We start from the raw sequence: 22596 nt of genomic DNA, 5'->3' as shown, positions 1-22596 counted from the left end.
TACACATGCTCCGAGTGTGGGAAAAGCTTCAGTCGGAGCTCAAACCTAATCACACATCAGAGAATCCACACAGGAAAGACACCGTACACATGCTCTGAGTGCGGGAAAAGCTTCAATTGGAGCTCACACCTTATCAGACATCAGAGAATCCACACAGGAGAGAGGCCCTACACATGCTCCGAGTGTGGGAAAAACTTCAGTCGGAGCTCACACCTTATCACACATCAGAGAATCCACATGGGCAAGAACTGTAATAAATCCCTTGACTAGGGCTGGCCAAAGATTTTTTTTTTAAAAAATCACATATGCTCATTCCCACATAATGATTTTTGCACCATATTCACCGTGGTTTCTCAGCTCCACCAGATGAGTTGCCTGGTTCTGCCTTTTGCTGCTCACCTTCTTTGGGGTCAGTCTGTGATCTTTTCTATCAACTCATTTCCTTTTGAGTCGTAGGAGTGTGTGTCCCTCCAGCCAGGAACGTTCCTGAGCTCCAGGTGGGAGAGAGAGGTTTGATCCCAACAAGCTGAAGCAAAAACTACCTGTGCCTTACATCCACTAGGACTGTAAATGCCGTTGGCTGCTCAAGTTAGTGATCTTGATGTAAAAAGACAATTCTAGTTGTAGAGCAGATTCAGCCCAGGTGCAGTGGTTGGCATTACGTTCCCCCTTGACCTGACCTAAACAAACCTTGAGCATCACGGTTATACTGTTCCCCCATTTCAAAGCAATTGTTAGTCATCAAGTTCCCCCTTTGGGAATAAATTGTTTAATTCCCAGTTGCTCGGATGTTGCTTCAGGTTGTGCTGCAGAGCAGATATTTTTACTACCATTTTCCTCACTTAAAATATATTGAACTATAACAAAGAGCAGGAACAGGGCAGGGATAGGGAAAAATGTTATTTCACCGTCTGTAACAACAGAAGAAGATCGGGTAAGTCAGAGGGATTCCCTTATTCCCCATCACCATCCCAATCCCCCTGTTGTTCAGTTGGTTAGGTCAATAGTTTATCTAAAGGGCTGGCAAGAGGATTCCCTAGTAAATGACTTGGAACTAAGCAAAATACCCATGCATTGGTCTCCCAAAGCAGTTGTGGCACGGGCTCTGCAGGAGGTCGCTCCTGAAGATATCTCCTTCCTAATCAGCTGCATGTTGCCTATTATGTGGGAAAGGCAATCCCTATCTAGGTAGAGATGGGGAAAATGGAAGGGACATTTCTCTTCAGCTCACCCCTGGGAGATGCTGCAAATGTGTAGAAAATGAAATCCATGTTGAATGTGATATAGCTGCAGAAAGATATCTATTTTTAATAGACACCTGACATTTGGTGTCTTACAGGTATTCTAAACAGCACCTGAATTTAGTCCCTAATTTAAATCGGTGCCACCAGATTACAGAAATAAAAGGGCATATTTGGGGCGTTATACCTCACTATCGCTACTGATATGTTGTGTGGTTGGTGAAGTATTCTACGCCAGGAAAGTCTAAAATTACTCCAAGTAAGGTTAAAGATTTGACCAGAACTCAGGTAGAAATTGCAGGTACTGGTGGTTGGTTTTCACCCCAGAGATGGAAGCTATGGTGACCTGTGGCCCAGGTAAACTATTTTTAGTACCCTGCTCCCTTGTTTAGTGGCATTGGTCACACACCTGAAGGATGCCATGATAAAATTGGGCACAACTGTCTTTTACCATTTGGATCCAAAGTTTCATTAATCACAGAGAAAAACAGCTGATTCCTTCAGAGACATTCTATGCCTCTGGGTCCAAATATGGCTGCCTTGTTGGAAAGAAGCACTTTGATGCTGGGCAAATGATGGTAGCCAATGAGGGAATGTATCAGATTCCAAGTTCAGACTGCAGGATACGTGAATGCTGAGTTCATAGTCTGTTGTTTGGTCTCTTAGATTTGCTATTAAGTCTAATGCATTTGTATCAGTTCTCCTCCTTCTGCTATTTTGAAAGATTAGAAAGTGTGAAAATAGAGCACAGGTGGTTTTTCTCATGATGCAGCCTTCCCATGTAGCGCGAGACCCCCTTTCACCCACACTTCTGGGAGAAGACCCAGGGAGAAATGAACTCACAGAAATGGAAGGCTCCTAGGTTATTGTAGAATGTGACTTCACACAAAGCTCACTGGGTGGAAATGGGAATTAAGAGAAAACTGCTCTATCAGTTTATATTTTGTAATCGTTAAATGAGTTGTTACCAGCGACAATGAAATTAAACATGAAGTTATTTACTGTCACGGAAGAGGCTGATGATGTGATAACTTTCAGTGTAACAATATAATTCAGGTTTTCTTCCAGTTCTCTCCCTGCCCCCTCCTACTATATAGGAAATGGAGGCTAATCCTGAAATTAAAACCTCACTCGACGCTAAACACTTCAATTTGTTCAGGCGTAAAGTGTACTCGGCGGGGGGTCTGCAGCTCAGAGCCACGAACCAACAGGCGCTCTTGAGCCGCTACAGTTACAACTCATGGAACTCCATGGGTAAATTCAAAGAGTTGGTTCCCCAGGACTCAAGAGAGGAGTTCGGTGCCTTAGTGGAGGAAGGTAAGAAGGTGGCTAGGACCTCCTTACAAGCCTCCCTGGACATAACGGACTCGGCCGCCAGGACACTAGCATCGGGCATAGCCATGTGACGTGTCTCCTGGCTCCAGGTTTCGGACTTACCACCAGAACTGCAGCAGACCCTGCAAGATCTACCGTTCGAGGGCCAGGGATTGTTCTCGGAGAAGATGGACTCTCGATTGCAGAGCCTCAAGGACTCGAGAACCATCATGCGCTCTCTGGGGATGCATGTCCCAGGGCCCCAGCACAGGCCCTTTAGGCCCCAGCCACTAAGGTTCTACCCTCCCCCGCCTCGTCCGAGACAGGACTTTGCCAGAAGGCGGGGACGAGGTGGTAGATGGAGGTCGACCGGCCCTCAACCCGGTCAGAACCAGGGCCCTCCTAGGCCACCTTCCGGTCCTAGACAAAACTTTTGAAGGTGCGCCCGAGGACGGCGCGCCAGCCACTTCCCAGGATCCATTTCCCTCCTTTCGAGATTGCCTCTCTCGTTTCCACCGTGCTTGGTCCCTTATAACCTTGGACCGTTGGGTCCTTCGCACGGTGGAGAGGGGATACGCTCTCCAGTTTTCTTCATTTCCCCCCTCCCACCCTCCCTCCCTGTCCCTCTTCAGGGACCCTTCTCACCAGCATCTCCTTACACAGGAGGTTTTTGGCCTCCTCTCCATGGGGGCCATAGAGGAGGTTCCCCCAGAGTTAAGGGGCAGGGGGTTCTACTCCCGCTACTTCCTGATCCCCAAAGCAAAAGGGGGTCTGCGTCCCATTTTAGACTTACGGGGACTCAACAAATTCATAGTAAAGTTGAAGTTCCGCATGGTCTCCTTGGGGACCATTATCCCTTCCCTGGATCCTGGAGACTGGTTCGCCGCCCTCGACATGAAGGACGCATATTTTCATATAGTAATCTATCCCCCGCACAGGAGCTTCCTTCGATTTGTAGTAAACAATGTGCACTACCAGTTTGCCATCCTTCCCTTCGGCCTGTCCGCGGCTCCGAGAGTGTTCACCAAATGAGCAAAGGATACAGGTGTTCCCGTATCTAGATGACTGGCTGGTGCGTGGCCGCACCAGGGAGCAAGTTCAAGCTCACATCCAGATAATACTGCAAACATTTCACGAGTTAGGCATTCTACTCAACAAAGTCCACTTTGGAGCCAACCCAGAGAATAGAGTTTATCGGGGCAGTCTTAGACTCCAGACTTGCCCGAGCTCTTCTGCCAGACACTCGGTTTCACACCATCACAAGCATCATCCGAGGGCTCCAGGTCTTCCCAATTACCACAATAAGGACATGCCTCGGCCTGTTGGGACACATAGCCTCTTGTACTTACGTAACCAGGCATGCCAGACTTCGGCTTCGCCAACTTCAGGCCTGGATATCGTCAGTGTACCGCCCTTATCGACACAACCTGAACATGGTGGCCACGATTCCGAACTTGGTCTTGACCTCTCTCACCTGGTGGCTGGATCACAAGTCGGTTTGCGCAGGAGTGCCATTTCACGCCCCACAACCCTCCCTGCACCTGGTCACGGACGCTTCATCTCTAGGTTGGGGCGCTCACCTCGGGGAGCATCATACCCAGGGCCTGTGGACCGCATCCCAACTAGCTGTGTACATCAACGTTTGAGAGCTGATGGCGGTGCGCCTAGCCTGTCAGGCATTTCTCGGTCTCCTATATGGCCGTTGCGTGTCAGTCCTCACAGACAACACCACGGCCATATTCTACATCAACAAGCAAGGAGTAGCCCAGTCGTCTCTCCTATACCAAGAGGCCATTCGCCTGTGGGAGTTCTGCATTGCCCACTCGATACATCTCATGGCATCGTTCCTCCCTGGAGTCCAGAACACTCTAGCAGACTGTGTCAGCAGATCCTTCCAGACGCACGAATGGTCCATTCGCCCAGATATCATCCATTCCATCTTCCAGAGGTGGGGATTTCCCCAGGTCGACCTGTTCGCATCACGAGCCAACAGGAAATGACACATGTTCTGCTCCCTACAAGGGCGATCTCTGGGCTCCCTGTCAGACGCTTTGCTTCTAACGTGGAAAAACCAGCTGTTCTACGCTTTCCCTCCATTCCCATTGGTCCACAGGGTACTCCTCAAGCTACGCAGAGATGAGTCACATATGATTCTAGTCGCTCCAGGTTGGCTAAGACAGCACTGGTACACCACGCTTCTGGAGCTATCGGTTCAAATCCGATCACACTTCCCTTGTGCCCAGACTTGATCTCTCAGAACCACAGCCGACTCTGTCACCCCGACCTGCAATCGCTCCACCTTACAGCATGGATGCTCCATGGCTGAATCGGACAGAGCTACAATGCTCACATCCCGTGCAACAGATTCTGCTGGGAAGTAGAAAGCCCTCTAAACGGACCGCTTACTTAGCCAAGAGGAAACGGTTCTCCTGTTGGTGTGAGCAGCGGGCCATGCCCCTCTTGGAGGCGTCTATTCCTTTTATTCTCGAATATCTCCTATCCCCGAAACAGCAGGGCTTGGCGAAATCTTCAATCAGGGTTCACCTGGCCGCTATATCGGCGTTCCACCCAGGAGAACTCGCTTCCTCGGTCTTCTCTAACCCAATGGTCATCAGGTTCCTCAAGGGCTTAGACCAGATGTACCCACAGCAACGCCAACCCGTTCCGGCATGGGATCTTAACCTGGTTCTCTCCAAGCTCACAGGGCCCCCGTTCGAGCCATTGGCTACCTGCTTACTCCTGTACCTATCTTGGAAGACAGCCTTCCTTGTAGCCATCACTTCAGCAAGGCGTGTTTCTGAAATCAGGGCACTCACGTCTGAGCCTCCATACACAGTTTTCCATAAAGACAAGGTGCAGCTTCGCCCCCACCCTGCCTTTCTTCCCAAGGTAGTTTCACCTTTTCATGTGAACCAGGATATATTTCTCCTGGTCTTCCATCCTAAGCCGCAAGCCACCAGTCAAGACCAGGGTATGCATTCCTTGGACGTACGCAGGGCCCTGGCTTTCTATATTGAGCGCACGAAGCCATTTAGGAAGACGACACAACTCTTCGTTGCAGTTGCCGACCAGATGAAAGGCTTACCAGTCTCCTCACAACGTCTCTCCTCTTGGATCACGTCTTGCATTCGTGCTTGCTACGAGCTGGCCGGTGCCCCGACGCCGCGCCTCACCGCACACTCCACAAGGTCCCAAGCCTCCTCGACTGCCTTCCTGTCTCGAGTCCCAATCCAGGACATTTGTAGAACTGCGGTTTGGTCATCGGTCCACACCTTTACCACTCACTATGCGCTGGTACAGCAGTCCAGAGACGATTCTGCATTCGGATCAGCGGTTTTGCACACAGCGATGTCTCACTCCAACCCCACCGCCTAGGTAAGGCTTGGTAGTCACCTAATTGGAATCGATATGAGCAAGCACTCGAAGAAGAAAAAACAGTTACGCACCTTTGTAACTGTTGTTCTTCGAGATGTGTTGCTCATATCCATTCCAAACCCACCCCCCTTCCCCACTGTTGGAGTAGCCGGCAAGAAGGAACTGAGGGGGCGCTGGGTCGGCTGGGGTATATATCCAGTGCCATGAAGGCGCCACTCCAGGGGGCTCCACAGCCAACCCACCGGGTGTTGCTAGGGTAGAAAATTTCTCCGATCGTGCACGCGGCACACGTACACCTAATTGGAATGGATATGAGCAACACATCTCGAAGAACAACAGTTACAAAGGTGAGTAACCGTTTTATCCTATGGATCCATGACAGTGTGCCAGTGCACTTTCTGGGGAAAAGATATAAAACAAGAAAAGGATCTAAATGTGTATTTACCATCACGCCCTCATCAATCCTCATGGGAATCCCTCATCAGTTCCAAAGTGTATTAAAACCTTCCTTAAAGGGTTACCTTTGGTTATCAGGTCATGTCAGTTTTGTTAGCGGGCTTTCCCTTCACCCTCCCACTTACCTGGTTCTTGTCACGCAGACAGCAAGCAGCAAAAGAACAGAAGTCCGAAGCGCAGAGAATGCGATGTTTGTTTGGAATATTCCAAGCAGGAATATTCTGAAGCCCTTCCCACCAGTCGGGCTTATCTCTATACGCGATAGAGTCTGTTCCCCAGTGTTCCCTTCCCAGCTCTGATGCCGCAGAGTCTTGTGTGTGTCCCCATTCCCTGTTCCCTTTCCCCCCTTAACAAACATGATTCCAATTTCTCTTCCCCCTCCTGTTTGACCCTGTTTATATAATAATATTCTCAACTATACATTAACCAGTCATTGTACTGAAATTTAACTAACCAATTCTAACATATTGTAACATAATTTTCTAACCAATTATATCCCAGTACCCTAATTAACTTACACCTAGCAAAATTAATTATACAGCAGACAGAAACAATTAGAGAACCAGACTGATTGACAATGTAAAAGTAGGGGCCATAAAGATAAAACTATATGGAAATGAGGGTTTCACAAACACAACCATTGATAAGTGATTTCTTGCCAGACAGGATGCTATCAAACTAAGTTTTCTTTAACCATCTTAAGGTCTGTTTCTTTATCAGGTGGTGATGGGCACTATTGGGACAGGATTGTCTTCCTAACAGCCCAATAGCCCCTTATTTCAGTGTGACTGGTTTGGGACGTGAGGATGTGACCCTACGCTTCCCAGCTTATGGCTGCCCCTGCTGCTTAGCCAAAGGCCTTAGCCTGAGAACAAGGCCTCAGACTCTCCTAATGAGACAAGGCCCAGACACAGGCGGACTGTGATTTTGATTCTTTGTTTTTATATCTCTGTAACTAGCTAAGTGATAAAAATATACCTAAGTTCTTAAAGTATAGGCTTTACAGGCAGGCCTGAATATCTCTATTCTAACAGTGGGTTCTACCCCTTCCCCCATTCTGTGTCCGTCTTGTCTATTTAGATTGTAAATTCTTCAGGGCATGAGCCATCTACTATTCTGGGTTTGTAATTTGCCTAGCACCATGGGGACCCGCTTTAGTTGGTCCTGAGGTACTAAGGTAATGTATATGATTTATTATTATAATAACTCTCCTGCCACTTTGAGCCAAGGAAGATGGCTTTGGGATGTTACTGCTTAAAAATGAGCTGGGTTAAAACCATGGAATATGCTTTGTGCCAAGTATCCCATAAATTCCACTGACCTCCCTTGTTTTCTTTGCCTGGAGTAGGGTTTCCAGTTTCCAAACCTGATGTGATCTCACAGCTGGAACAAGGGGAAGAGCCGTGGATCCTGGACTTCCAGGGCTCTGAGAAAGAAGAGCTCCCCAGAGGTGAGAAATTGGTTAAACCAACTCAACAACTGTTTGGGAATGCAGGCAACATTTGGGATGCCCTACAAAGACGCTGTGAGCTCTCCAAGTTTAGGATTGTTCCCTGCAGATGTGGAATCATTATGGCAGATGTCACTCATGGCTTCCCTCCTATTCTGACTGACAACTGGCAGCAGATCCCTCCCCAATCTCACTTTTCCCTGAGTGTTCTGGTGAGATGTGGACCAAAACTGATCCCTTCCTCTCTCCCACACATATTTTCGGTTGTTCATCCCTTTTTTCATTCCTCTCTCTCTGAGATTTGCTTTCTTTCTGGTATAGGGAGTGACCTGTGTCTGGATTATCTGTCTCCCATTCAGGTGATGGGATGGTGAGTGAGAATGAGGAGAAACCCCAGCAGGAAGATGCTGAGCAAGTAGAACCACATGGAACAATTTCAGGAAGATCCAAAGGGAATGTTTCCGGGAGTTGTGCACTCCGAGAAAAAGCAAAAGCCTGTGAGACTCAGGAGAGGCCAGAGGAAAACTTCAGTAGCCACTCAAACCTTATAACCCGCGACAGAATCAATTTGGAAGAGACACGCTACACATGCCATGAGTGCGGGAAAAGCTTCAATGGGAACGCTGCCCTTATCACACATCAAACAATCTACACGGGTGAGAAAGCTTATGGATGCTCTGAGTGTGGGAAACGCTTCATTGATAGTTCAACCCTCACCTCACATCAGCGAATCCACACAGGAGAAGCGCCCCACATATGCTCTGAGTGCGGGAAAAGCTTCAGTCGGAGCTCACACCTTATCTCACATATGAGAATCCACACAGGTGAGAAACCGTATGGATGCTCTGAGTGCGGGAAAAGCTTCAGTCAGAGCTCACACCTTATCACACATCAGAGAATCCACACAGGCGACACGCCCTACACATGCTCTGAGTGCGGGAAAAGCTTCAGTCAGAGCTCTGCCCTGAGCGCACACAGGAGAATCCACACAGGAGAGACGCCCTACACATGCTCCGAGTGCGGGAAAAGCTTCAGTCGGAGCTCAAACCTAATCACACATCAGAGAATCCACACAGGAAAGACACCGTACACATGCTCTGAGTGCGGGAAAAGCTTCAGGCGGAGCTCACACCTTATCACACATAGGAGAATCCACACAGGTGAGAAACCATATGGATGCTCTGAGTGCGGGAAAAGCTTCAATCAGAGCTCTGCCCTGAGCGCACATAGGAGAATCCACACCAGTGAAAAACCATATGGATGCTCTGAGTGCGGGAAAAGCTTCAATCAGAGCTTTGTCCTGAGTGTACACAGGAGAATCCACACAGGAGAGAGGCCCTACACATGCTCTGAGTGCAGTAAAAGCTTCAGTCAGAGCTCAAACCTTTTCAGACATCAGAGAATCCACACAGGAGAGAGGCCGTACACGTGCTCTGAGTGCGGGAAAAGCTTCAATCGGAGCTCACACCTTATCAGACATCAGAGAATCCACACAGGAGAGAGGCCCTACACATGCTCCGAGTGTGGGAAAAACTTCAGTCGGAGCTCACACCTTATCACACATCAGAGAATCCACATGGGCAAGAACTGTAATAAATCCCTTGACTAGGGCTGGCCAAAGATTTAAAAAAAAAAAAATCACATATGCTAATTCCCACATAATGATTTTTGCACCATATTCACCGTGGTTTCTCAGCTCCACCAGATGAGTTGCCTGGTTCTGCCTTTTGCTGCTCACCTTCTTTGGGGTCAGTCTGTGATCTTTTCTATCAACTCATTTCCTTTTGAGTCGTAGGAGTGTGTGTCCCTCCAGCCAGGAACGTTCCTGAGCTCCAGATGGGGGAGAGAGGTTTGATCCCAACAAGCTGAAGCAAAAACTACCTGTGCCTTACATCCACTAGGACTGTAAATGGCGTTGGCTGCTCAAGTTAGTGATCTTGATGTAAAAAGACAATTCTAGTTGTAGAGCAGATTCCGCCCAGGTGCAGTGGTTGGCATTAGGTTCCCCGTTGTCCTGACCTAAACAAACCTTGAGCATCATGGTTATACTGTTCCCCCATTTCAAAGCAATTGTTAGTCATCAAGTTCCCCCTTCGGGAATAAATTGTTTAATTCCCAGTTGCTCGGATGTTGCTTCAGGTTGTGCTCCAGAGCAGATATTTTTACTACCGTTTTCTTCACTTAAAATATATTGAACTATAACAAAGAGCAGGAACACGGCAGGGATAGGGAAAAATGTTATTTCACCCTCTGTAACAACAGAAGAAGATCGGGTAAGTCAGAGGGATTCCCTTATTCCCCATCACCATCCCAATCCCCCTGTTGTTCAGTTGGTTAGGTCAATAGTTTTTCTAAAGGGCTGGCAAGAGGATTCCCTAGTAAATGACTTGGAACTAAGCAAAATACCCATGCATTGGGCTCCCAAAGCAGTTGTGGCACGGGCTCTGCAGGAGGTCGCTCCTGAAGATATCTCCTTCCTAATCAGCTGCACGTTGCCTATTATTTGGGAAAGGCAATCCCTATCTAGGTAAAGATGGGGAAAATGGAAGGGACATTTCTCTTCAGCTCACCCCTGGGAGATGCTGCAAATGTGTAGAAAATGAAATCCATGTTGAATGTGATATAGCTGCAGAAAGATACCTATTTTTAATAGGCACCTGACATTTGGTGTTTTACGGGTATTCTAAGCAGCACCTGAATTTAGTCCCTAATTTAAATCTGTGCCACCAGATTACAGAAATAAAAGGGCATATTTGGGGGCGTTATACCTCACTATCGCTACTGATATGTTGTGTGGTTGGTGAAGTATTCTACGCCAGGAAAGTCTAAAATTACTCCAAGTAAGGTTAAAGATTTGACAAGAACTAAGGTAGAAATTGCAGGTACTGGTGGTTGATTTTCACCCCAGAGATGGTAGCTATGGTGACCTGTGGCCCAGGTAAACTATTTTTAGAACCCTGCTCCCTTGTTTAGTGGCATTGGTCACACACCTGAAGGATACCATGATTAAACTGGGCACAACTGTCTTTTACCATTTGGATCCAAAGTTTCATTAATCACAGAGAAAAACAGCTGATTCCTTCAGAGACATTCTATGCCTCTGGGTCCGAATATGGCTGCCTTGTTGGACAAGAAGATGATGGGCAAATGATGGTAGCCAATGAGGGAATGTATCAGATTCCAAGTTCAGACTGCAGGATACGTGAATGCTGAGTTCATAGTCTGTTGTTTGGTCTCTTAGATTTGCTATTAAGTCTAATGCATTTGTATCAGTTCTCCTCCTTCTGCTACTTTGAAAGATTAGAAAGTGTGAAAATAGAGCACAGGTGGTTTTTCTCATGATGCAGCCTTCCCATGTAGCGCGAGACCCCCTTGTCACGGAGTATTGGGGGACTCAGGGCCCTGCACCCCCGGCTTCCTGCGATTCACCATGACTCTCAGCCATCCAGTAAAGCAGAAGGTTTATTTGGATGACAGGAATACAGTCCAAGACAGGTCTTGCAGGCACAGACAACAGGACCCCCTCAGTTAAGTCCAGCTTGGGGTCCCAGGGCATTCCAGCCCACCCCCCTTGGGGGGGGGGGTGTCAGAGCCATCTCTGTCTCCCAGCCATCTCTCCAGCTCGCTTCCAGCACTCTGCCCTCAGCGACCCCTCCCACAGCCTTTGTTCAGTTTCCCGGGCTCAGGAGTCACCTGGCCTTCAACCCCTTCCTGGGTTCTCATGTTACACACTCAGGTATGCGCCCTCGGGCAGATCCCATCCTCCAATGCAGACTATCCCAGCCCCACTCCCCTGTCAGCATTCACAGACCACAGTGAGAACAGGCCCAGTTCGTCACACCCCTTTCACCCACACTTCTGGGAGAAGACCCAGGGAGAAATGAACTAACAGAAATGGAAGGCTCCTAGGTTATTGTAGAATGTGACTTCACACAAAGCTCACTGGGTGGAAATGGGAATTAAGAGAAAACTGCCCTATCAGTTTATATTTTGTAATCGTTAAATGAGTTGTTACCAGCGACAATGAAATTAAACATGAAGTTAATTAGTGTCACGGAAGAGGCTGATGATGTGATAACTTTCAGTGTTACAATATAATTCAGGTTTTCTTCCAGTTCTCTCCCTGCCCCCTCCTACTATGTAGGAAATGGAGGCTAATCCTGAAATTAAAACCTCACTCCAGAGGAATTAGAGTAGGGGGATATGTGAGAGAAATAGCATGTAGGAGAATAGAGACGCAGTATAGACTGTAATTATTTCTATTTCAAATTGAATTTATTTTGATCAATTTTAAATCTTCTGTTAAGAGGAAAATTACTTGAGACAAGATTTGGAAACTTTTATCCAATTAGAGGGTAACAGCCACAGAGTTCTCCAGGTCTCTTGTTTGCAAAGCAAAGATGTCACATCAGGCAGGAGATGTCCAAATCTAAAATGGTGATGGATGTGTGATGGTAGCTTTTCTGGGTTGGTTTTTAGGGGGTTGGGTTTTTAATGTAATTTTTGTTTTGTTTTTGCAACCAGTTATTTTTATAGGTGCTGAGGCCCCTTTTCCTTTTGAGCACACCCTCAGGCCTGGCTCTGGAAACCTCCCCAAAACTGGCCTTGTGTTTCTTTCATTGGGACACATCTGTATCAAAGGAGTGGTTCACACCTGATTTGTCCTGAGACCTCGGGGGAGGGGTAGTAAGATAGCATAAGGAGGAATCAACAACAATAAAGTTAAAGGTAAGGGTGAAAGACCCTCACCTTGCAGGTCAATAAGCCTGTTCTGTTCGTTACTTCTGACGCCTCTGGCACTGGTCGCTCTCAGGCAGCACACTCGGCTAGATGGATGATTGTGGCTTTCCTCATCTGAAAGCTCTGCAGCCACTGTTTGTCATTCCAGATGTGCATGACGGTGTGATCCCACCACTCAGTGCTTGTTTCTCGAGCCCAAAAGCAGCGTTCCACTGTGGTCAGCACCTCCATGAATGCCATGAGCAATCTCCTGTCGTAGCTACTACGTGTGGCAAGATCAATGTTGAACTCCTCTTGCCTTTGTAGTTTAAGGAATAACTCCACTGCCACTCATGACATGTAGCATATTCGTCAACAGTGCGGGATCCATTCCTGTAGTACGAAGAGGCAGAATGCGCAGTACACCAACCATTGAAAGATGGCGCCAAATGCTGATGGAGGTGCAGGGATTGCTGGGATGTGAAGCAATGCCTCATGGGACATTGGGACAGGACTCAGGATGTCCCGTGACCCCCTCTGCCTTCTCACAACTCTTAGCAGCAGAAGAGGAAGCGATGCACGGTGGGGTGAACACCGCTGCAAGTGCCGCAAGTGTGAACACGCTATTGCACAGGCAGCTGACAGTGTGAACACACAATAGCGATTTCCCTTCACCGCTCTGTGAGCGGCACTGAACTCCCAGTGCTGTAACTCTGCCAGTGTAGACATAGCCTCAGACAGACTGACTGCCAGGATCCTGGGACTGATCCCTCTAGGGAATGAAGTACAATGTCAACAAAACCCTGTGAGTCTAAAGTGCTGGACCATCTATGCCATTCGCTGGTTCCTAAACTGCAGCTACAGTTCCTACTCCAGGTGAATCCAAAGACTGAGAGGTGCAGAGATCCAACCCCTTATCATCTTAGAAATGCTTTATTCCTTTTTCTATTCTGTGTCTGTTTCTTTTTATGAACTTGGAGACCTCCCAGCCTTTCTGTTACATTGGGGTGTAATAGTGCGTCTCTCTCTCTCTCTCTCTCTCTCTGTGTGTGTGTGAAATCGACAAAGGAAAGATGCTAGGAAGAATAGTTCCCCAAAGCTTAATAGCTTTAAAACTCTGCCCTATGAAATGACTGAATGCATGCTCCTCACCTATGGAAGCATTGCATGGCATTGAGCTGTAAGATATGTATTGTTCAGCGAGAGCTCTTTGAACTTCTTTTACTAATGTCTCTCTAAGGTTTGTATGTGTTCTGGGGCAAGAGGGCGAGGAGAAGTGTTAGCTGCACAATAGTGACATCTAAGGAGAAAACTGTAATTGGCTTTGAGGTTGTAGGCTAAATGTAAGTAATAATTTGGTTTTGATGTTGATATATTCAGCTGGCTAAATCTGGGTTGCACTGCCTGGGTAAAAACCTGATTGGGGTTTCAGCATCACTAAATATGCAGCTGCCTTTTTCGGTTGCTCTTTTAGGGTTTATAAGGGTTGATTTTCTGCTGTACTAATCTGATGGTTTGTCTAAATTGATGACTTGATTCCACTGCAATATCGTTAACTCGTTGAGTTACTGATTTGACCTGAACTTTATCATTGTATTGTTTAACCCTTAGCTGAGTGGTGTCTATAGCAGTGGTTCCCAAACTTTAACAGCCCGCCAACCCCTTTCTCTAAATTGTGAAATCTCATGAATCCCCTCCTAAAAATGAATATTTCCAGGGTTTTAAATTTAAATTTCCTCAGTGTGATGGATGTGCTTGCTTTGCTCTGCATAGCTCTTTGAAGTCTGGAACCTTTGGAGAAAGATAAAGTTTCAGGTCTGGTTTGGCATCAAGTCTGTTTCTGAATTTCGTTTTCAGATGTGCATACGAGGAAAAGGCTTTCTCGCATAAGTATGTTGTTGAAAATGGTAACAAAACTGCAGCAGCTTTTTCTGCCAGAAGGGGGTACTCGTTTCTTAAACTCAGCCAAAAGTTGATCAATGACAGATTTCTGAAACTCCTTTTCAGTTTGTAATCACAGGAGATCTCAATCATTTTCTCTTTTTCCTCAGTGTTCAATATCTGTGTTGAGAAAGTGGTATCATCAAAAGGGTTGCGAATCCAGTCATTATCGCTGATATAGCTGGAAAGTAATCCCTGAAAGTTGTGCAAAGTCCTTTTAGGTGTGCAGTTATATTGGTTTTAGTGCACTGATCCAACTGAAGTTTATGTTCTGCCAGGAAGTCTTGAAGATTACTGAAACACTGGAGACAGACATTATTTTCCATATAGCTAGCAAGGTGGAAAGGGTGGCTGTTGAAAAAAAGTAGGATTTCCGTTTTAAGCTCAAACAAGCGCACCAGGATTTTGCCCCGTGAGAGCCATCTAACTTCAGTATGGGTCAACAGACAATGGTGTATACTACCCATTTCTTCACAAAGTACGTGAAATATTCTGGAATTTGTTGACCGTGGTTTTATGAAATTCACCATTTTCACTTCATTGTCCAGCACTTCCTTCAGTCCCTCAGGCATTGTGTTTTGTTGCGAGGGCTTGTCTATGGATGCTGTAATGAGTCCAAGAGACTTTTGATGCAACGTTTTTTGTTCGAGCTACAAATCCAGGATACTTCCCCGTCATTGATGTGGCCCCATCAGTGCAAATGCCTCAGCAACAAGACCAATCTATTTCATTTCTTGAAAATATGCATTAGTCAGATTGAAGATATCTTCTCCAGTTGTACATTCTTCCAATGCTCGGAAAAACAACAAGTCTTCTTCAACCAGACCTTCATTCACATAACGTACAAACAGTAGCAAAATAGCTTGATTAGCTTCATCACTTGATTCATCTAACTGTCTAGAATAATATGTACTATTTTTCACTCTCTGTACAATTATGGTCTCTACATTATTTGCATGTCATTAATTCTTCGTGACAATGTATTATTGGACAAAGGTACCATGTCAATCCTTTTTGCAGCCTTTTCTCCAAGCATGCAATGAACTACGTCTTTTATACATGGACCAATCAAGCTCTCTGCTACGGTATGGGCTTTTGATGCTTTTGCTACTCGGTAGCTCATGCGGTATGATGCTTCAAGTGCATTTTTAATTATCAGTACTTGCTTTGGATATAAAACTGGTAATGTCACTTTTCCTCTCAGCTAATTTTCGCTTGAAAAAATCAACAGGCTTGTCGAGTTGTGCAGGATGCCTAGTTTCTAAATGGCGCCGAAGTAGAGAAGGTTTGAGGCTGCTGTTTGCTAGAACATCACCATAAATCACACACAGTGGTTTTGGACATTCTTGATCACCAATGCATGTAAAGCCATCTTTTATATAATCATCATCATATTTTCTTTTCTTTGTAAGTGACTTTCCAGGACCATCATGATCATTAGACGTAGATTTTCCACAGTGTGGACTTGAGGAAACACTAGCTGATTCTTGCGTCTTTACACTTTCCTTTTTCAGCCACTTATCCATTGAACTTATGTACAAAAGTTCTAATAAAAACAACACAGAGAGACTGCTAACAACCAACAAACTAGAAAATGAGAAGATTCACTCAAGTCTCACTGAAGCAAAACAGCACTCCAGAGAGAATGACAATTACAGAGGCAACTTAACACTGCTACACTGGCTACAACGTGCTTCCGGCTGGTTTGGCTCCCAAACAGCTTTTCTTCCACCACGAGGTTTCTCCCTAGGAGGGTGTCCTGCAAGGGACAAATTACCTGGGATCACCCCCCACGTACAGCACTGCTCCTGCTCACTCAGTCCTCCATGCCAGCTTCCCCTGTCTGACAAGGACAGGAGTCCGAGCTGCCACCTTCAGGTCTGGGGGTCTCAGCTGCCACCCTGTCCACCACAGGGCTCAGGCTACTGGCCCCGCACCAGGGCCTGGGCTGCCAGATCCACTCTCCCTGGGGCTCTTGCTGCTGGACCCCATTGATCGGCCCGGTCAACTGAGCTCCACTGAGTTTGTGCTGCAGGTCCCGCTGACCTCTGGGACTCAGGCTGCTGGCCCCAGCTGTCTGGCCCCACTCTCCCTTGGGCTTGGGGCTGCCAGCCCTTCCGGAGTGCTGGGGTTCGGGCTGCCGGCTCTCCTGCTGACGGAGGCAGGGCTCGGGCTGCCAGCCCCAACTGCATGGCCCTGGTCTCCCTGAGGCTCTGGTTGTCTGCCCTGCAACCGTGTCCCACCTGCTCCCTCCAATGTCGGGGTCCTCTGGCCACAATTAATGATTTTATTTCTTGTGAACCCCCTGTAACCTTCTGCGAACCCCAGTTTGGGAACCACTGGTATACAGTAATTTAGCCTTAGTGATGTGTGCTCTTGGATTTATTTGTTCGTGTTAATAAAACATGTAACTGGGCTATTGAGTCATTTCTTTCAATAAGCAACAGGGGCTGGAACTTTTATTTGTATATTTCCCTTTAATTCAATCTCAATTTTCTTCATTTCATACTCTGCTAAGTTAAGGAATGTGGAGCACCAGAAACTGACACAAGCCTTTTGCTGCCCCATTCTGTGTCCATCCAGCAGGAGTAGAGAACAAACCCCTCCTGGGGCAGGGATTGTCACACTGGACTGTAAATACAGATGCATGTTCCCAAGCTTTGCTGTCTATCTCAAATCCTGGCATAAGGCTGACACCTACAGCTGCTTGTAATCACGCCTGGCAGGAAGGAGACCCCTATGTGTATTCCCTGGGGAGACAGGGGGATCTGGGAGACCCTGGACTCTGGGGGATATTTACCCAGAGCTCAGGTGCAATCTATTCAGGGGTGATGCTGGAGAAAAGAGCTGGGCACTGCTTTCCCCACATTTCTCCTTATCCCCTTTCGGTCTCTCTCTCCTCTTTCCCTTTCTTCCCCCTCTGCTCACCCTCTGGCAGGGAGGCTTGGTTACTTCCCTGCTCCCAAGGGCGCTCACTCTCGTGTGCTAATAGGAGCGAGACCCTGGGTGTGGGACAGTCCCTTCAGCAGCTCTGGGACACAGAGGCAGGAGGAGGAGCAGAGATGGGGGTGCTGTAGGAGACTTGATTCAGTGATACTGGAGCATAAGCTTTCATGGGTGAATACTCAGTTCGTCAGATGATGAAGTGGGCATTCACCCACAAAAGCTTATGCTGCAATCCGTCTGTTAGTCTATAAGGTGCCACAGGACTGTCTGCCACTTTTTACAGATCCAGACTAACTCGGCTATCCCCTGATACTTCATTCAGTGAAATCCTTTACAGAACCAAAGAATCCCTTATCAGTACATCTGGCTGCATAAAGTCTCCTAGCAGTTCACCAATTTGTCTTATCTGCTGCTGGGATTCCCTGAATTACTTTTATCACTTCGTCATTTAGCTTTGTTATTGTGCAGATGCAGGTCATTGTGCTATTTAATTTATATTTTACCAACAAGTCCTCCTTGAAAATATGCAGCAGTAAGTACTTGCTAGTTTTAGCAGCGACATCTGTGTTTCTAGTATTGCACTTGCTCTGGTTTTTTTACTGTGATTTCTAATTTGAATTTTTAATTCTAACTTTCTCTTCTTATTTTTAGAGCAGAAGGTTATTCTGCTGGATTACCTGACTTCCAGCCTGACTGAATTTCTGGGCTGGTCTCAAATTTTTTTTTACTCAATGGCGATTGCCTTTTGCAACTGCTGTTTTGCCTCTCAATCCAGCCCTTTGTTTTTTTCCGCATGTCATTGCTTGTGTGTAGAATTTGATTCGCAAATATTCAGTAAAGACGGTATACCCTCTCATGTAACATCCTTGTCAAAGGCAAAAATCTATTGTAATTTTTGCTGAACATTAGAACTGCTTTAGTGGGTCAGATGAATAGTCCATCTAGTACAGGATCCTGTCTTCTGACAGCGGCCAGTGCCAGGTGCTTCTGAGGGAATGAACGCAACAGGCAATCACTGAGTGACCCAATCCTGGCAGTCAGAGGTTCAGGGACACCCAGAGCATGGGGATGCGTTCCTGGTTCTCTTGGCTAATACCTGATGCACCTAGCCTGCGGAACTGATCTAATGCTTTGTTAAACCCATATATAGTTTTGTCCTTCAAAACATAATGAGCACACATCTACAACCCCAAGAGGGCTTGACAACCACAAGAATTCTAAAAACATGAGTTATACACCCTGAGGTCAAGAAACTTTAATTAATACATGATATTTTGGTCTTATGTGCCTCTTTAAGCCTGAGCCTTTAGGGCTTTGAGGAGGGGGTTTGACTAGATGAGCTCCTGAGATCCCTTCCAACCCTGATATTCTATGCTATATTCTATGGTGACATAAGGCCACTTCCAGAAAAGCTGGAGCTAAATACCTGAATGAAACTTGGTCTACCCTGATACTTCTCCTGTTACCTCTCCCAAACATTTCACATACCTTAGACCATATCTACACTACAAGCCTATGTTAACTCAAGTTATGTCAACCTAGACTCGCTAGGGGTACTGTGTCAATTCTGTTACTGATTTGTGCTCTTGTAATAAATCTGTAATGGGGATAAATTACACCAGCATAGAAGTATATTGAATGCAAACCCTATGGAAATTAAAAATTTAAATTATCCTCCACGTGTCCCACTAAAATGAATCCAACCCTCTGGTCACTTGGGCAAAATTATCAGTGTCAGGATGCTACATTGTGAGCACATTAAATGAAGCTGCAAAATAAATGATGTTTAAATGACCTCAATCTATTTTTTACAATCCTATATTGAGAGGCAATTGATTTTATATATAAACTAGGCAGGGTCGTTTGGAAGCCGAAGACTTTATCCTTCCATCCCCCACCATTGTCAAGTTTTAGCAAATTAGGACAAGTCATCAAATAAGAAGAAGCGTAGGTATCAGTAAAGACTGATACTGGTATCAATTCACTATCTCTCTACCAGAAGATGGGAAAGGTGAGAAGTACCAAATTAGGACAAGTTAGCAAATACGAACAACCATAGGTATCAGTAGCTGCTACTGGTAGCAGATTACATCAGATGACAGTTTTTTACAATCTCTTACATATGAGTAACTGCTACAGGTAGCAAATTCCTACAGGTAACAGTTTCTCGCATTACACCGGTACAGCTCTGCTCCCCGGCTCTTTTTGGGCTCCTGCTGTCTCCTTATCTCGGCTCCACTCTGCCCCAGGTAGCTCCAGCTTACACAGAGGATGGGACCCCCTGGCCTGGTGACTCCCTCATCAGACTGCCTGCCCGGTCTGTCAGGGTGAGCTGGAGCTTTGGCCTCTCCCCATTGCCCCTGGGGACTGTCAGTTTCAAGGTCCTGATTTCCCATCGACCTTTCCCCTTCGTTTTGGTACTGGGAACTAGCCAACCAAAAAACCCCACTAAGTTTTGGTAAGGGGCCAACAATCCCCTTACACAAGCCAGCCCCGTGAGGGTCACAGATGTCCAGAGAAAACAGCACAAGCTGGTTCCATGGTGTAACGGTCAGCACTGAGGACTCTGAATCCTACAATCCGAATATCAGTGGGACCTCGTCTTTGTGTGCAGCAAAGCCCTGGCACTCAAAGTGCTCACCTTCCCTGGCTCCAGTTGTGAAAGATCGAGTCTTTTCCCTCCTGCTGGGTGACTCATGTCCTGGAGCCACGTCTTCGGTCGGGATGGCCTCAGTGGGTTGGGCCTCTGAAACTTGCCACCTTGGCTACCGATGCTGGCAGTTCTGCGGTTTCAGCGGATGGTTGGGATTCTCGCTGCTTCACCTGATGCCCACACATTTGGCCCTTGTGCTTGCTGCCACACTTTTCCTCCTGCCCAAATGGTGCTTAAAGAAAGGAATGTCAGGGCCAGGCTTCATAGTCAGGGATAGGGTGGAGGGAGGAAGAGTCCTAGGCGGGAGCCCAGCAGACCTTTCCTCTGGGCACCTAGAGCTCAGGCGGCTGGTGCTGACAGCTCCAAGGGAAGGCTTAAAAGCCACAGAGGAACCAAGGGCAAGGAGGACCAAGCCTATGCATGGCCAGCTGACAGCCACAAAGACACCCGGCCAGCCTGCTCCCTGGCATGCCAAACACTCACTGAAGGCCACCTGCAGACCAGCATGTGGGGCAGCTGCTGATGCACTGTGGCCAACATCAGAATGTTCTAGGAGAGCAGGGCCAGCCCCCCGGTGGGGCCTCTTACTGTTCCCACTCAAGGTGCTCACTTTTGCAGTGGGGCAGGAGATTTTTTCCCCAAGAGGCTTTTCCCTAGCTGGCGAGAAGCAGCGAATCACCCAGGCTCCATTTACCAAGCCCCCCCTCAAGCACAGGGACAGGTGCACATTTGGAAGAGTGAAACTGCTCTACACGCTAGCCCAGGCAGCCACCCATTTTCTTTCGCATGTCAGGAATGGCAAAGGCCAGACTGGAAGACCTGGGGCTCACGCCCCAGCCTTTGTGATGTCCTACCCCCCACTCCTTCCCAGGGCTCTAGCTGAAGCCAGAGCATTGGCCTGAGCGGCCAAGAAGAGAGCAGGACTTTCAGTGCAAAGGGAAAACTGCACAAGCACAACTGCAAAGGGACCCAAACTCTCAATTGCCTGATCCAAAGTCAGGCACCTTATCCATTACGCCACACGAGAAAATTCTCTCCAAGCACTTCTTTAGTGGACACTGCGTTTCTCAGGTCATCTACTGAGGGGGGAGAGACACTCTGGGCACAAGAAGTTGAGTTCCCAGTGAAATGTGAGACTTAATTCTATGGAGCCAGGTGCAGGACTTTGGCAGGGAGACTCAGGCATGGGGGATCGGGGTGCAGCGGAAGGGCCAGCTGTCTAGGTACGGAGATTTAGTCGCACTGAGGCCCAGGAGGGAAGAGAAGGAGGAACCCTGCTGATGGGCAGTGGCTGTGGAGAAAAAGAGGAAGGGTTCCTGGGACTTTCCCCCCTCTCTTTTTCCTGCCTGCTTGCTGTTGTGGTGGAAGGGGGCAGATGCTCCCAGGAAGCCTGTTTTGTTAGTTCCCTCTGGGGCACCTGGCACTGGCCACTGTCAGAGGACAGGATACTGGGCTAGATGGACCTTTGCTCTGACCAGTCTGGCAGTTCTTGCGGGGCTTGCCAAAGTCACCTATGGATCTTCTCTTTGTGTCTCTGAATGCTCTATGGGGCTGCATAAGCTGCAGCAAGTTTCTGGTCTTGGGTTTGAGCTTGAGAAACAGGGATTATAGGCGAGTCAGGGATCAAAGGGTCTCATGCCTGACAGCCAGCAGACGTGCAGGTCACGGGCAACGAGCCCAGCACAACTGATAAATGTGGTCCATGAATGAGTCCAAACTAGAAGGTTTTTTGTTGGCCTCAAAAGGTCGTTGCTCAAAGGGAGCTGTCTGGTGTGATGAAAAGAGTGACCCAAGTATGGACTCGACTAGCCTGGGGACTCCTTGCACTGGCGGGGATGGGGGGTTAATATGTGGTTGGGAGAATTCCACATCCATAAAATCTCACCCCTGGGTTTGTAATGTTAGACTGCAGCAAACAAGTCCCTCTATGTGTGAAGGGAGGGGCTGTGAGGGGAGGGCTATGGAGTGTCTCTGTGAGGGGAGGGGCTGTGAGGATATAGTCACTTCCAGGCAGCAGGAGCCCCCTGACATGGGAGTTGAACTGCCCCCTCCCCCACAGGTGCTTTTGGGGGCCCTAGGGCCCAGCATGGAGCTGCTGTCCCTGCAGGGTCCCTGGGAGTCACAAAGGGGTGACATGAGGTTACTGCCCTGTCTGTCCTGGGGTGGGGGACTGGAGCCCCCAGAACAGCACAGGGGCCCCAGAAAGTTAAGTTGCTTCAAATTCAGCCCCGGGCAGTCAGGCTCGGATTTCAGCTTTCTGCCCTGAGTCCCAGCGAATCTAATGCCGGCCCTGCTTTCTGGGTTACTTTGGTGGGTCCCCCCAAAACCTGCTCACTGCCCCCTCAACCGGGGACCCCTGGCTGAGAACCATCGCCTGGGAACTCTGTTTAGAAGTAGGGAGCAAAGCTGCTGCCTTTCCTGATGGCTGAACTCAGGCCCTGAGAGTGGGATATCCAGGCACTGCCAGTGACACCAGTAGAGCTCCCCGAGCAGCTGCCTGG

The 22596-nt window shown here is 47.6% G+C and overlaps 1 protein-coding gene across 13 annotated transcripts in view; it reads left to right on the top strand.

Moving 5' to 3' along the window:
• LOC101950183 (zinc finger protein OZF-like) overlaps positions 1 to 16912 on the top strand; it is a 61538-nt gene extending 44626 nt beyond the window's left edge. For 11 of the 13 annotated variants that reach the window (XM_065569571.1, XM_065569568.1, XM_065569562.1 and 8 more), the window contains 2 exons: positions 7735 to 7836; positions 8196 to 16912. In XM_065569571.1, coding sequence (XP_065425643.1) covers positions 7735 to 7836; positions 8196 to 9445 — 1352 coding nt within the window. In that variant the 3' untranslated portion in view covers positions 9446 to 16912. Of the gene's footprint in view, positions 1 to 270; positions 7837 to 8157 lie in introns of those variants that run through there. The other 2 variants (XM_065569570.1, XM_065569574.1) reach the window with 2 other exon arrangements.
• Positions 16913 to 22596: the final 5684 nt, after the last annotated feature.

This window comes from Chrysemys picta, chromosome 16, assembly GCF_011386835.1.
Source record: "Chrysemys picta bellii isolate R12L10 chromosome 16, ASM1138683v2, whole genome shotgun sequence".
Taxonomy (NCBI): Eukaryota; Metazoa; Chordata; order Testudines; family Emydidae; genus Chrysemys; species Chrysemys picta.
Note: the sequence above shows the minus strand (reverse complement) of the source record. Positions and strands in the feature narration are given on the sequence as shown.